The sequence below is a fragment of the Melitaea cinxia genome, chromosome 12 (assembly GCF_905220565.1).
Source record: "Melitaea cinxia chromosome 12, ilMelCinx1.1, whole genome shotgun sequence".
Taxonomy (NCBI): domain Eukaryota; kingdom Metazoa; phylum Arthropoda; class Insecta; order Lepidoptera; family Nymphalidae; genus Melitaea; species Melitaea cinxia.
Window position 1 is genome coordinate 1,927,794 of NC_059405.1, and position 15,866 is coordinate 1,943,659.

General features: G+C 31.2%; 1 protein-coding gene across 1 annotated transcript; it reads right to left on the reverse strand.

Moving 5' to 3' along the window:
- Nucleotides 1–3,009: 3,009 nt before the first annotated feature.
- LOC123658636 lies at nucleotides 3,010–5,385 on the reverse strand. The gene is made up of 4 exons (XM_045594000.1): nucleotides 5,220–5,385; nucleotides 4,562–4,719; nucleotides 3,827–3,895; nucleotides 3,010–3,090 (listed from the first exon to the last, which is right to left on the reverse strand). Exons 1-4 carry the CDS (start codon nucleotides 5,383–5,385, stop codon nucleotides 3,010–3,012), a joined length of 474 nt encoding a protein of 157 aa, XP_045449956.1.
- Nucleotides 5,386–15,866: the final 10,481 nt, after the last annotated feature.

Consider the following 15,866-nt stretch of genomic DNA (forward strand, 5'->3'; position numbering starts at 1 on the left):
TAAGAAAGGCGTATCTAAAATTTTATTTTAGACTACTAGGCTTAGATTTAAAGCTTATAACACGTCACTCTACTGCGTGTTTGTGGAAATATATATTTTGAAACTTTTTCTAAATGAAAAGAATCTATTCATGGTAGTTTATGTCACAGAAAATGACATGTCTTAAAAACTTAATTTATAATTTTTAAAAAGGTTTATACAAAGTGATTTGAACCGACAATCGTCTGCTATCGATGTACGTGTTCTGACATTTGAGCCAACTTCATATAAGCTTCTATTACTAATATGTTATAAAAATTAGTTTTTTCATCATCATCATCATTTCAGCCTATTGCAGTCCACTCCTGGACATAAGCTTCCATAAGTTCGCGCCAAAAATGGCGTGAACTTATGTGTGTTACCCGTAGTCACCACGCTGGGCAGGCGGGTTGGTGACCGCAAGGCTGGCTCTGTCGCACCTAAGACGGTGCTGCCCGTCTTCGGCCTGTGTATTTCAAAGCCAGCAGTTGGATGGTTATCCCGCCATCGGTCGGCTTTATAAGTTCCAAGGTGGTATTGGAACTGTGTTATCTCTTAGTCGCCTCTTACGATACCCACGGGAAGAGAGGGAACGGCTACATTCTTTACTGCCGTAGCTACACAGCATAAATTAGTTTTAAGGGATACAAAATTAACAAATGCTCTGTTAAATATAGTGTTAATAACACAAGGTTTCTTGAGAGCTCTCTTGTCGAGAAAAACGGAAGAAAGTTATAAACGATTAAGCAAGCCTTTTGTATTTTAATTCTTTTGACAGAAGTGTTACAACTACATGCTGGAATTCTGTAGAAAAATAAAGTGAAAAATAAGTTTAAAAAAGTCTTTATATGACTTAAAAAAATATATTTTTGTTCAATTTTTTTTCCAGCAGTGCAATGAATTAAGCTCATTATCCCAGCTGTGGCATTTTTACAGGCTTATTCAGTTTATGTGTAAGCAGTTTAAAATGTTTCCTACACATTATAAGGTATAATATTTAAAAAGCAATCGGTCGTCGGATAGAACCGTCCTAGATAGAAAAATTTACATGTCATGAGTGCCATCAAAGCGAAAAGCTTGATAGTGTAATTTAAATGTTGATGTTTAATTATAATATTCACGAAGCGAGGTTCCTTATAATATAAGCAATTACTGGCACACGAAAATCAATGCTTCGTCATCTGTGCCTTTGAGCTGGTTTAAATTATGTAATGCTTATGCTAGCGTAGTTGATTGAGCTCTGATCCTTCTCCTACACGGGGAAAGAGGCCTATGCCCAGCAGTGGGATATTACAGGCTGAAGCGATATATTCGTTAATTATAGACACGCGTTGGCGCAACGGTCACAGCACTAGTTTGCGGCTGTTGCGATGGCGGCGTTGCGGGTTCGAGCCCCGTACATGACAAACATTTGTATTGGCCATATTGATGTTTGTCGTGGTCGGGGTGTTTGTGCAGTCCTTGTGGGTCTGATGCTTCTTCTACATGGGGAAAGAGGCCTATGCCTAGCAGTGGGATATTAGAGGGTGTAGCATAGCGAAGCGTATACATTCTTTTCTCATTCGATTGAATTATACATTAAAACCCTTAAATTTTAAGTAAAGCGGATTCATTACCCGAGCTGGTATTAGAAGTTTAACATATTTGCATCAACACATAGTATTTTTCATTAACACACATAAATTAGTGCTGATACTGTTCTATGTTTTACTACCAAACGATTTAAATTAATATTGAAATTTACTTTTACACCGGCTGTAAATACACGAAAACATTGATAAAATATATTATATACATTTACGACCTCTATACAGGTTGTTAGGCTAACCTAACCTAATCTAACTACGTTCATTCAAATGGGGAGTTCCGTATGTGTAAAAGAATGCATCTTGCGCGACAACAAGAACCTAGTCCATTTTTGAATTTGACTTTGTTTGAATATACGAGATACTTTGATAGATGCGTTCCGCATGATACCTTTCGTGGGCGTAAGCACGGCTTTAATTTACAATGAAAAACATTCTACGAGAAAAATAATTGGTTTTCATATACGGTTCTTTAGCTGTATGCGGCAGTTAGTATTAATATTTCATTTTTTTTAACGTTTTTTAGGGTTAAGGAAAAAAGTATTGAACGGTTATGCAAAACTACGTCAGAGTAGCTCGTATATTAAGACAGTAGAATTTAAAAAACGGTCTAAGATTTTTAATTGCGTGGAACGTGATTGATAACACCTACAGAACCCCCGATTAGAAGGAACACCGTGTATATCCGAATAAATAATTATATCTGTTTTTCGTATCAAAAACAAGGGTACGAATTTATACTAAATTATATTCCTAGCAAATGAATGATACAGCATACGATACATTCGATTACTAACTGGAACCTTAACCTTTGTTATAATTAAACAACTCATTATCAGCTTGAAAAGTTTATTAATCTTAAAACGAACTTATAAAAAAAAAACACATTATATTTACTTAAAAAAGTCTCTTGTATAGACTGTGATAGGCTATAAAAGGTTACATTGCCTACTGGAGCAGACAATTAAGTATTACTATGGCGTAATGTTAATATTAAAGATTGGTTATTTTACAAGATATTTATATTCGTATCATTCTAATGACAATGAAATTGGTATCATTATAATGACAATGACAATTGATAGACCATTGATTGATCCTTGGTTGAGCAGTGTGACAAATTCAGATTTGCATACACACAACCAGATTCTAAATCAAAGTAATAATAAAAAATAAAAAAATAGTAACAATAAAAAAATTACTTCAGAAATATGTTATTATGCAATTATCATTATAAATAAATTACAAAATCATTATTTTTCTAAAATAAAAATAATAATTCATAAAAAAAAACAAAATCGTATTTTTATCACAATTATCATATAATAACTATAAACTAATTTACTATCCACTTAAATATTTGTATTAGTAAATATATAATTTATAACTAAAATACTTAAGTTTGTCATATATTTTTATCTTCACAAACACCAGGTTTGGGAGAAATGGTGACCACATTCGAACCGTGCTTCTTTTGTTCTGGATCCTGAAAATGTATTATTTCATTGTTATGTGACAAGCCACAGCAACTTATAAATATTTGTATGGACCATACAGATGTTTGTATGGTCTCGGCGTGTGTTGTCCACAGCGACCGATAGTGTTCCCAGTTATATTATCAATTACCTCGTTGACGGCGTGTAACATTAATATCTATATATGTTTAATGTATATATGGTACGTCTGTACATTTTAAATTTTTCTTTGTCGTATTTACTTTTAAAAAAATTTAATTTCAAAACAATTTTGTGTTTCTTGTATTGTTTTGCATAAAAAAAAGCGACACGAAACTCCTTAAAACTATTACCGTGTTGTTGAAAAATATAATTATCTCGTTCTGGCAAGAGACTGTGCGGTTGTAATCAGCGTAGGTCGCGTCACTGCTTAGCGTTACTGTTTCACACGATTTTATGCCCCATATTTTTTCATACTACGGTTCTAATATCATTTCTTTAGGAGTAGTCTCGAATAATAATATAACGTAAGTTTTAACGTTACTAGGTCGTCACGGGACTCTGGACTTGTAGTATTTTACATAATAAATCGCCAGTAGGATAAACGTAATGCATGATGCTTGAAAAAAGCCAGGATTTATTTAGAGCCCACGAATGTTATTAGCTTTAAAAAGTTTATATAACTTTCACAGACCTCTTTGTTTTATTTGTAAACTTAACTAAAAAAAAAAAATCACCACAAAAAAAATACATAACAAAATTTCTCACTGATTCTTTAAAGGACTTCATCATTTTCTGTGCTCTTTTCTGTGCAGACGCCGCACGCTGCTGAAGTATCTAGAAATTAAAAATTAATAATTTTAATGTTCGCGTGTATAGCTCAAGATTAAGACCAAATTAAACATGAATAAAATTTCACGTTAAATAATTCATTCGAATTTCAAAATATTTGCTTTTTATTACAGCGTATGTTTAGACAACACACATTACTGAAAAACAGGTATGTCCTTTTGGATTATAGTTGAGACCTAACCACTAGTTGCCAGCACCTATATTCTACATTTATTAGAATTACGAGACGTTGACACAGTAGTCACAGTACTAGCTTTTACGCTCGTTGCTTTTTGATCCCCTTACAAAGCAAAATGTATATATGGGCCATACATATGTGAATATAGCGTAGCCTAGGAGTTTGTGGATGTATTGTGTATGTTTCCTGTCAGATGATTCATTATTGTACTGGAAGTTATTGAATGTGAGGTGTAAGAAAGAAACGGTTTTTTAGTATTACAAAATTATCGATAATATATCAATTTCTGATATTAATAAAATAAATTATTAAAAGATCAGAAATTAATCATAGAAATATAATTAATTTCTGAGCTTTTAACGTAATAATTATAATGTCATCTTTTCGTTAAGTTAGGGTGACAGGTCTTAAGGTACATCCATCTTTATGGACTACATTCAAAATTTATTTTAGTCTAGAGATGGAAAAATTACCATTAATCTCCTCTGTTCGGCTTCAGCGAGCTTCTCCTTGATGTCTGGTAATTTAATGTCAGAACTCGACGGCTGGAGGAGCCTCTGAAGGTGAGCGGGTGGTGTTGATGGTCGTTTGTTACCATCGAATTCTTCTATTGGTATTTCATAGGCGACCGCTTGAAAGAAGAATTAAAGCTATGTGAACACTAGGATCTAAATGACAATACTTTAATTTTTTTTATTGTAGAATCTTTTTTTTTTTTGTTGAAATCAACATTATAGTTTAGAAGGTAAATTGTTTATGAAAATCTCTATCACGGAAAATTATGACATACTAGCTGACCCGGCAAACGTTGTCTTGCCCGTAAACGCTCTTAAAAAATAGGGGGTGGTAGAAGGGGGAAAATTTAGGATTGTATGTAATTTTAGAAAATCGATTATAAAATCGTTTAGAAAATCGAATTGATTTTCTAATCGATTAAATATCGAATAGAAGATCGATTAGAAAACCGAATGTAAAATCGAATAGAAAATTATTTATTTTATAACTTTGCGAGCTGAACAATAACTTTTTTGTTAAATTTCACGCGGACGAAGTCGCGGGCACAGCTAGTATGACATATTTATCAAAACCATTATGGCACCCAATTCGACATAATGTGACATAAATACTCACGTGGTTTAGGCTTGGCTGGTGTCTCTGGCAATACCACAGTGGGCAGGTCATCGTTATTGTGGTCATTAGCGCTATTGCTGTTTCTGCCATTGCCAACCGACATTTTTCCATTGCCGTTGACGCTCTCTGCGGGCGCGACCACGTGACCGGAAGAACCGCAACCCATTTTGATTTGTTTTTTTCATATGTTTCAATTTAATTTCACTTGGAAGTCAATGTTTATTATTTTCTTTTTTTTTTCAAGTATTTTCAAATTTTAAAATCAGATATTAACACAACTATACTGTTTTGTGGCTTTAAAATTAACGAATTTTCGGAAAGATATAAATACAAAACAAAATTAAGTTTAAAGGAAAATAAGTTTTCAAAACTATTTTGAGTTTCTGGTCTACATTAGACAATTTTAAAATCCAAACACACCGCAATAAAATATTACATATAAGACGTCAGTACCTACTCTCTACACTGATGGATACATTGCATTATTGTGTTGCATTTTCCAGCGCAGTCCAACTGACAGAACGCGAGCGAGACCCAAGAGATGGTAGTTTATGATGCAATTTTTGATATAAATGATTCTGTTTTGAGTTCCCGTATACAATAAATTGCTTTCAAATCTAAAATGTAGGAAGTGGAAATCAAATCGACCACTTTTGTGCCCGACCCCTTTCGATCTGGCCAAAAGTTTTCCATTCATATATAAAAATAAATAAAAATTAAAAATATCGGTGTTTGGAAGCCATAAATAAAAAATTAATAAAAAACAATTGCTAAGCATCCACGGGACAAACTAATAATCCAAATAAATTCAATTGATAGTAGTTTACTTATTTATTTATTTATTTATTTATTTATTTATTTATTTATTTATTTATTTATTTATTTATTTATTTATTTAACACCAACAAGATAGACACTGACAATAGACACATATAATCATAAACTTATGTTTTATTAATGTTTGATTGATAAAGTAATCAGTGTTTTATAGATTTTTTTTTGTGCCGCGAGCGATAATTTGAATTATATAATTATAATGTCAATTACATGAAAATATCTGTAGCTTATGAAAGTATCGAATGGAATATAGTACACGGTGCACTGAATATACTTCACATCCAATTTTAAAGCTTATTTGTCGCAGTCGGCCCTTTAGTTTTTTTCTTTTTTAATAATTAATTTTTATTATTTCTGTAGGTGTAGAGCAGGGGTTCTCAATCTTATTTTGTCTACTGCCCACTAAGAGAATAAATTATTTTACAATGCCCCCTTTGAGCAATCTCTTAATGAATATTAGTTGATGTTCACAAGTTGTAGTCGAGAGTCCTTATAGATTAAATGACAAATCGCCCCCCAAGTATGTTGAGTATAATTGCAATGTATAACAAAAAAAAAATATGGTGTTAATTAAAAAAATGTAAAACTACACTGCATACATGTATTGTAATATAAAAAATAATAATAAAAAAAGTTTATCACTAAATGCAATAAATAACAAATAAGCACCTAACATTTAACAGCTCCTACAGGACAAATCAATCTTGTGTCAGGAGTCCAGAAAGACACACAACAGAGACAGATGCAACGCAAGTCTACAAAAAATTAGCCTGTTTTTACGCCATACAAACAACATTGGGTTTTTTAAAACACACTGAAATTAAGTCGCACGTAGACAATTACAATAAAATGGACGATTTATAAAGTACACGGATAATTAGAAGCCTGTAGGAGCTTGTATCAAATAATAAAAAACAGACAAATATATGTATGTCTCATACAAATATTTGCTACGAACGAGGAATAAATCCGCGGCTACTAGCACTACAAATAATTAAAATCATTAAAAAAAAAAAATTAAGAATTAAATTCAAAAGTTTCAAAGAAAACAACCATTACTTAAATACATTATTTGGATAAACTAGATTACGAAGACAAAAAAGTTTTCACAAAGAAAGAAAGAAATATATGAAAAGATATTTTTGCAAAACAGTTCAATCAATAGCCAATGAGTAAGGAGGTCGATTTGAATCCTCCCTGAGGTCATATATTGAACCCCCTGATTGTGTTAGCACTATTAACCTACTATCAACAAAGTGACTTGGTATGCGGACGACCTAGTTTTAAAAATGAAACGGCGTTTTTTAGGATACTCGGAAATACACACACACATACACACAATATATACATACATGTAGTGAACTTTTAACGAGGCCTTTTGGTGGAGCTTTTTTAATTTTGTAGTTTATTTAATTGAAAAATTTTTTTTTCATTAACTACAATGGCTTCGCGCAGCCGCCATGTTTGATTTTTTTTAATGTCACCTATCTAAGAACACTTGGGCAGCTAAGACGAACCTAACGATACCTCAATTATGTAAATCCATTCAGTGGTTCTGGAAATATGAGGTAGTAAAGAATATTACATACAAACATATATACATACATACAAGATACGCGCGAAAAACATAACCCTTCCTTGGCAGTCGGGTAAAAAAAAGGTTATATATGCCTTGCTTGCCTTATTTCAAATATTTTAAATTATATTTATTTATATTGTTTAAAGCAAAGAATAAAAAAAATCATTTCAATCCTTTCAAGGAGGAATATGAGCCAATGATATTTTTCTCGGTTTATTTATGGGATAATCGTATTTGCAATTGTAAATCTAAAAATTGTAGTTTTTTAACTGAGTTGAAATAGGCGCTAATGGCCTACTTAGCCTTGTGTGGTTAAAGTCTATTCGTAACTTATGTTCATCCAGAACCAGTAAACAGACCCTAAGAGTTCCTTCTACTATGCGTACTTTTACATACCGGTGGTAATAAATTCTCAAATTTTTTTCAAGATAGCCAGGTTGTATCATCACGCTCCAGTAAATTTTTAAATTTTTCCTTCCATGGAGATACACTACTCTGTATCGACCAACGTATCAAACTATGAATAATACTTAATATGTAGACAATTACGGATCATGTTTAATTTTTCGAAAGTGAAATAAATTTCTTTTAATTTATCAGCTCAATTTTTGTGGTCTTTGTAATTGACATTTGGTAAACATTGTTTTACTATATTATATATATATAAATTGTTAAGCCCAGTAAAAAGTTACGAGGTAACACACTAACTTTTGGAACTCGGTTTAAAAAAGGAATTATCTATTTATCAATTTCTTTCACCCATAAATGTATTCATTTTTGAATTTAAAATAGTCTGTGACATTATTTCATCTCGCTTTCAGCTCCGTAACGGAAATACCGCCAGTAATCAATTGTATTTCCTCAATCTTCAAGATGGCGGCGATACGCCTTTGACGTTTCTAAGCGGGAATTTATTTAACCTGTTTCATTACTAATATACATCGCGCCTTTTAATCATGAATTTTTATGTTTAAAAATACTTAAATGAGAAAATTTTAACATAAATAGTACGCTCTTTTATAATTTTTGAAATCGTTTATAATTATTTACGTTAGCTGTGTCTTTGGATTTTACTCTCATGACTTTTAATCCCATAAAATGCGGTAAGATAAAAAGTAACATATTTTTTTATACTGGGTCTCCTATAACTATCTGCATACAAAGTTTTATTGCATTCACTCACATTTTGTCTTAAACTAGCTGCCCGGATAGACTTCGTTCCATCAAAAGTTAAGAGTAATTTTTTTTTTTTTTTGTATTAAAACCTTCCGTGGGCTTAAAAAATACAAAAAAAAATAGCCGTATTGGACGAGCCGTTTTTGAAGTATGCGCGTAGCAACATTTATTTTTATTTATATAGATAACTAGCTGACCCGGCGAACTTCGTATCGCCTAACACAAACTTTATCGTATGGTATTAAAGTTCAAATTGACTTTTAAGTATTATCACAAATCTTTTGTATGGGAGTATAGAAAAGTGTTGTTTTTAGACTTTTTCAGGAAATTTAATTTTTTTTTTTTTAGAATTTTTCTCTCCGTAAGAACCATACTCGTACTTCAAGGAATATTTAAAAAAAAGAATTAGCGAAATCGCTCCAACCGTTCTCGAGTTTTGCGCTTAGCAACACATTCAGCGACTCATTTTTATATTATAGATATGAAATTTATTATCTATGCGATTGTCAATGGAATTAATGACGGTTTCATTTTATTTTTTTAAGTAAATACACTTATTTTCCTGTAATGATATCTATAGTATGGCGTTTACCACGTTATTTTATCTAAAAGAGTTCATATTTCACGACAATCTAAATTAAATTTAAAAAAAAAAACATTCATTTCAAAACTAAATTAAAATCAATGAAACAATTTGTTACGCATTAAAAACATAATTCATCACTAAGCAATGGTCTACGGTAAGGTTTATTTCAAAAGAAGAATCATGAAAGAAAATTATTCTAAATGAATCGGTTTTGCACCTTAAAGTTGCTGATAATCGAATTATTCGACCGAGATTGAGTGATTCGGATGAGTGAACTTTAATCCGAATAAACGATTCTCGGTATTCGGATATTCCGATAGACTCATTTCTGCGTTGATATTGTGTTTGCAGAAGTAGAAAATTTATATAGTCTTTATTCTACTCTCGTGTGGCCTAAATACCTAATTAAAGGACAAATTATTTAGACGATGCATCTCAATACAATTCCTAAAGTCATGAAATGACGCCCCAGTTACCTAAACTTATGATACGAAATATAAATCTCTTTTTCTACTGAGGATTCATGGATCAGCCCGACTGTGGAGGTACCTCGATCTTACAGAGGATTACAAGTAAATAATACTGGTCTGGCTGTGTGGTTACGGCACTAAAGAATATAGCCACCCCCTCTCTTTCCGTGGGTGTCATAAGAGGCGACTAAGGGATAACACAGTTCCAGTACTACCTTGGAACTTAAAAAGCCGACCGATGGCGGGATAACCATCCAACTGCTGGCGTTGAAATTCACAGGCCGAACATGGGCAGCAGCGTCTTCGGTGCGACAAAGCCAGCGCTGCGGTCACAAACCCGCCTGCCCAGCGTGGTGACTATGGGCGAAACACATGAGTTCACGGCATTTTTGGCGTGAGCTTGTCGTGGCGTCGGTCGTTGGCGTGTGGCCTATGTCTAGTAGTGGACTGCGAAAGGCTGCTGTGATGTGATGATACTGGTCTGATGTAGTAACTGTTCTTGTGGTGAATAAGGTAGCCAGAGTTCGACATTATAGACGATCACAGCGAAGTAATACTGCTTTCAAGCAGTTTTGTATTCCTGCGGTGAGTAAGGTGACCCAAGCTTCTGAGGGAATTGAGATGAATGCTTATATATTATTATGAAATGCTTTTATTTTACTTTTCGTGTTTAAATAAAATAATAAAACTTATATTCATTATCAGAGACTCCAGCCATTCAGCAAGCTACTGTCCAACGCATAAAAGATTATGCAGGTTAGAGTATTTATTTTGTTTTTTGAAGTTTTATGTATTTTATATTATGTATTATCTACATTTATAAGGATATAATACCTATTAATACCGTAAATATTAGACTAAGAACAAGATAAATTATAAAGGCGATTTACGGAAGTTTTCAATAATCTCTGGTTTTGACTACTATCAATAGATTTTTGGCACACTCTATAGAGCTTCAGTAAAAGTTATATCTTTAGCAAGCAGAATCAGAGATAGATAAAGTATTGAAACTGGCCGTTAATTGTACTTAAAACGTATTAATGAAAAGGCTACATAGATCGTGCGTGCCATCTCAATTTTATCATTAAAAAAATTAAAAAATTATTATCCTTGTTACAAATTAAAAAGACACGAAAGAAGGTTCTATTTAAGCAAAAAATAACAAAAAAATATATACATATAATTGCACTATAGATCTATATTTAAAATTTTCACATTATGCTTTGTTTACAATCTTATCCAGTTTCCATCAATTTGAAATCGATTCACTTTGTTGACAATCTAACACTGACTAATTACATGTATTACGCGGGAATCGAACGAACAACCCGTGCGCTCTCGCTCGCATCGAGGACGCGACTATCCTTTCGATTAATGATGGTTTTATTTTCACCATACATTTTCAAACATGATTTTTTAATGTAGTAAACTTCGGTAGTTTTGATCCTTGCCCCGTTTGTAAATAATCGATTTTAATTAATTATAGATTACTCAATGAGGTAAAAAATACGTTTTTTTATGTGGGTTTGATAATATTTATTTCTTGTATTATTTAAAATAGCACTATAAAGATAAGAAAGAGTATGAACGCAATATTCTCAAAATTCAATAGTTAATACATTTGAGGCTTTTTTACCATATACCATTACCATTGCTGAGCTAATCTATTAGGGGTTACTTCACCTCAAATAGTAAGCTACAACTTTAACTTAGATACACAGGTTGCGAATAGACATATTCGACAGATAAATAGAGTATAATAAGCAAATATATGACAAGTTTTTATCAGTCGAACACATTGATACGTCAAATAGCATCAGCAACCAGTGACACAGCGCCTATGTATATCTAAAACATTTTATTATTGAGAAGGTTTTGCTTTTATCTATTCCAAACGTTTGGTTAAGAATTCAATTTACAAATGTGTTTATCAGGCAGATCGATAAGTTCAAGACGCATTAGTTTCGGTATAAACAGGATTAACAATGCTTACACAGAAATTACAGGTCACTGTAGCCAACACCCCGCTGCCGTGCGACCAGCTTATAGAGGTGGTGTGGAGTCGATGATTTGACGTATAAATTATTGAAAAAATACATTTTTTGAATATTATGGCTTAAAAATAACGTGTACTTACATGTTCTAGCGGTGGTGATTCGATATATGTATTATGATTTACATATGATTAAACCAAAATTATTATTTTTTATGAAACAAAATAGTAAAATTTTTTTTTTGTTTTTTTTTTTTTTGTAGGTGTCATAATTCATTTTTTTTTTCATGTGATAACAACAAGCTGTTTATTCTTTTTTAGTGGTCGTTAATTAAACGTTCTGTTTTTATAAATTTAAAATAGGACAATAAAAATAAAAAAGAACGTTGTAACGTTGAACGAATCAACAGGACTTTAAAAATATTTTTAATTTTCTGTATTCTAGTAAAAAAAAAGTACAAGAAAACGGTCTATATCTGCCAAACTTCACAGAAGAATGTAGATAATAAAGAATAACCCTTAGTAAAAATAAAATGAGTTTAATATTCATAATATGTAAAATTTAATTAAGGTAGGGCATAATAGGATATAATTATCCTGTTCAAAATCTGGAGCAGGTCGTCTGCGGAACTACATCAACTTTTCAGAAAATCACTACTAAATAACACTGCTCAGTGAGTAAGGTGGCTAGAACTCCCGGGGAAGGTCGGAAACGCGGTTGCAGTGCTCTTATAAATCAACTTAGTTATTACTCGATTTTCAAAGAATAATTTCCAACTACCCTCCACTCGGTCGAGTCATTGGATTCGTTACGAACACGATATTCTCGATTGAAATCCTTCGTCGATTTGTGAAAATGTCGACAGTACTTGCTTTGGTTAAAAACGTTAATAATTCAAGCAGATGCTATTATTATATTTTTGTATGCGGATGGGGGCGTAGTTCCTTTAGTTAATATTTTCCAACCAGATTTTATGTTTCTTTTTACTGTATACAATGATATTATATTATGTTGACAAATAATATATTTTTTTGTGTCGGAATTTATATATACTTTAAATCGAATATTTATTTCTTTATAATATTATTATTATTATTTATAAATCACTTTCATATGTATACATTCTCCATAAAAACATTTTTCGCAAAAACGTTTTAAAAATTAGACAATTTTTTTCACCATAAAGCCAATTAAAATGTAAAAAAAATGAAATTAAAAAACAAAAAAACTACTCCACGTCTCAGTTCACTCATCGGACAGTCACTATCAAACACCTACCTGATTGCCGCTACATAATGTATGCCACCCCAATCAACCCCCTCTTAACCCCCTACCCTCGAAAGGCTTAAAATCAAGCGTATATGTACCTACTACATTAGATATACATACAGACTATCGATTATTAATTGACATTTTTGTATACGTAGTGTTTTTATGCATTTTATGAACATTTTTATATGCTACTTGCTTTATCACGTGATTCCACCCGCGTTGGATGTATGTTCAAAATAATTTCGTGACGATTTCTCTACAATTATTTTTACTATAATAATAATAATAATATAATAATAATTTTATTTCAGACAAAGTCCATACAATTAAACAGCAGAATACAAACATAATTAAGAAACAGAGAAAAAACCAAAATAAAACATAGGAAAATAATAAAACATAGGATAATTATATCAAAATACACACAATTATACAATATTTAGTAATCGATTAAATAGAATTCATGTCAATAATTTATTAATGTCAATAATAAGCAAAGTCAACCTATTAAATTAAATAATTAATTAACAAAGAAAAAAAGAAAAATATTTATTTCAATAATAATTACACTTTCAGGATATCAAAATGAAACCTACATGAGATTTTTAATTTGATTTTAAAACAGCATACTATTTAATGCGCCAGTTTTGCGTGAAGGGGTAAAAATACACAGACAGATAGACAGAAACTTAAAAAAAATCGTTTTAGCTTATTTTTTTCTCATATATTAACTACTATGACTAGTTTTTCTAAATAGTTCTCATATTGGTTCTCATGTGTTAGGGCCGTTGAAATTCAGAATACGTTGAATTCATTAGTTGCTGACTTGGTACTCTTTTGTTCAATTAATTAAACATAAGAGTATCTATGGCTTTTAATAGTTGCCAGTGGAGAAGTTTGAAATTTTATGGTTATAATATAATTGTGTTTGCTCGCAAACGAAAAAAAAACCGACTTCAATTACATCGACTAGCACTAGTCGTCACTACGATTTTCGAGGGTTTTCCTCGTCTTATCTGGAATTCCATATATATTATATATGTATATATATATACGGTTGAATTGAGTTATAATTATTGTTAATTCTTCGTATTTCTCATTACCTTGTTCTTAATTTTGTTGTATTCCTTTATAAATAAATTCTTGTCCTGTTTCCATGGTTTTGGATATTTGTTTGTTAATCTGTTTATCGATGTAACGATAGAATAAAATTCTTTTATCTAAGCGCTGTGTACGTATAAGTGACAAATTCACTATAAACTGTTTTCCCGAATATTTGAACCCTATATTGTTAATAGCGAATAAGTCATTGAAGTACCTTTTTTAGATTATATAAATAAATAAATAATCACGATTTCGATTCTCGCTGTTTCTGGTATGGTTCTCGTTGGTGGGTTCTCCTATAATTAAAATATTTATTCACCCAGTTTATCGATAAACATTCAAGTTCATCGTAATAAAAAAATGCATTAAAATAATTATTAAATTCCTCAGAAACTACAACAATTACATTGAAAACTGTTACGTGTCGTTCAATGTATTATTATAATGAAACAGTGTCATCAGTATTTATGAGTCAACTTTATTACATGATACCTACCTCAATTTTCATGTTGACGATTTCTGGAATTTATAGTTATAAGGACAGAATCAAAACATCGGGTATTGGTTAGTTTATTTGGTCAATTTCTATATTTTTTAACATGGCGGGAGGCGTACCCCATAAAGTAACACGGACTGTTACAAAAATACCATAGTAAGTTTATTGTAAACATGAAGGTTTCTAGTGTGTAATATATTTTTGATTAAATTATTTGTCGGTTAAGTATTTATTTGTTAATGTAGCGTAATTTTTTTTTAGTGAAATCACTACATTCAATTAAATAGTTTTTGCACGTCTTATGAAGAAATATAAATTTGACTCGAAAAATGATTATGATATTTAAAAAAAAACGAGCTTAATATCAAAATATAATCTGTTCGCCAATTGAGCACTAAAAAAATTATAACTTACAACAACCACTTTTCCGCTCCCGTTTCCTGGAGTCACTGATTGAATATAAAATTCCTTTTCCTACATCTTTATATTGTTTATTGTCTTCTAGAGAGTATGATATATATAAAATTGTATTGGATTATATATTTCTTAATAATATATAGACATTTAATATACTGTATATGTTTTTTATTTATTTTTTATTTTCCTTTTCATCATAAAATATGTTATTTTGTTTTTTCCTATCCTGTTCTGATTCCTCTAAAATCCTCTTGTCCGTTATCCACAATTTTTGAACATTTTCCTTACTTCCTGCTCGTCATTGGCAATGCACTAACGTGCAGTCCATAAAAAAAACTTACAACAATGTCAATGTCATTAATTACCTATTAAATTTGTCTAGGCTGTATGGATTATAGTCCTTTGCCTTTCCCTATTGGGAATATATTTTAAAACAACAACAACTATTAAATTTGTTTCGAACTTTTTGCTTTAAAGTTTGAGTTTTAAGTAGTAGGAAAATAGTTCTTATCTTTCTTTATTATATATCTAGATAAACTTGATGGAGTCTATTTTATTTATTTTCTGATAAAATAAATATAATAAATGTTTAACGCATGAAAATATTCAAACATTTTTTATTGAGAACCTTGCGCTAAAATTATTGTAGGAGTATTATGTATTTGTTATGATAATTCATTATTTATCAATTTTAACAATTGTTTTAAATACAAATA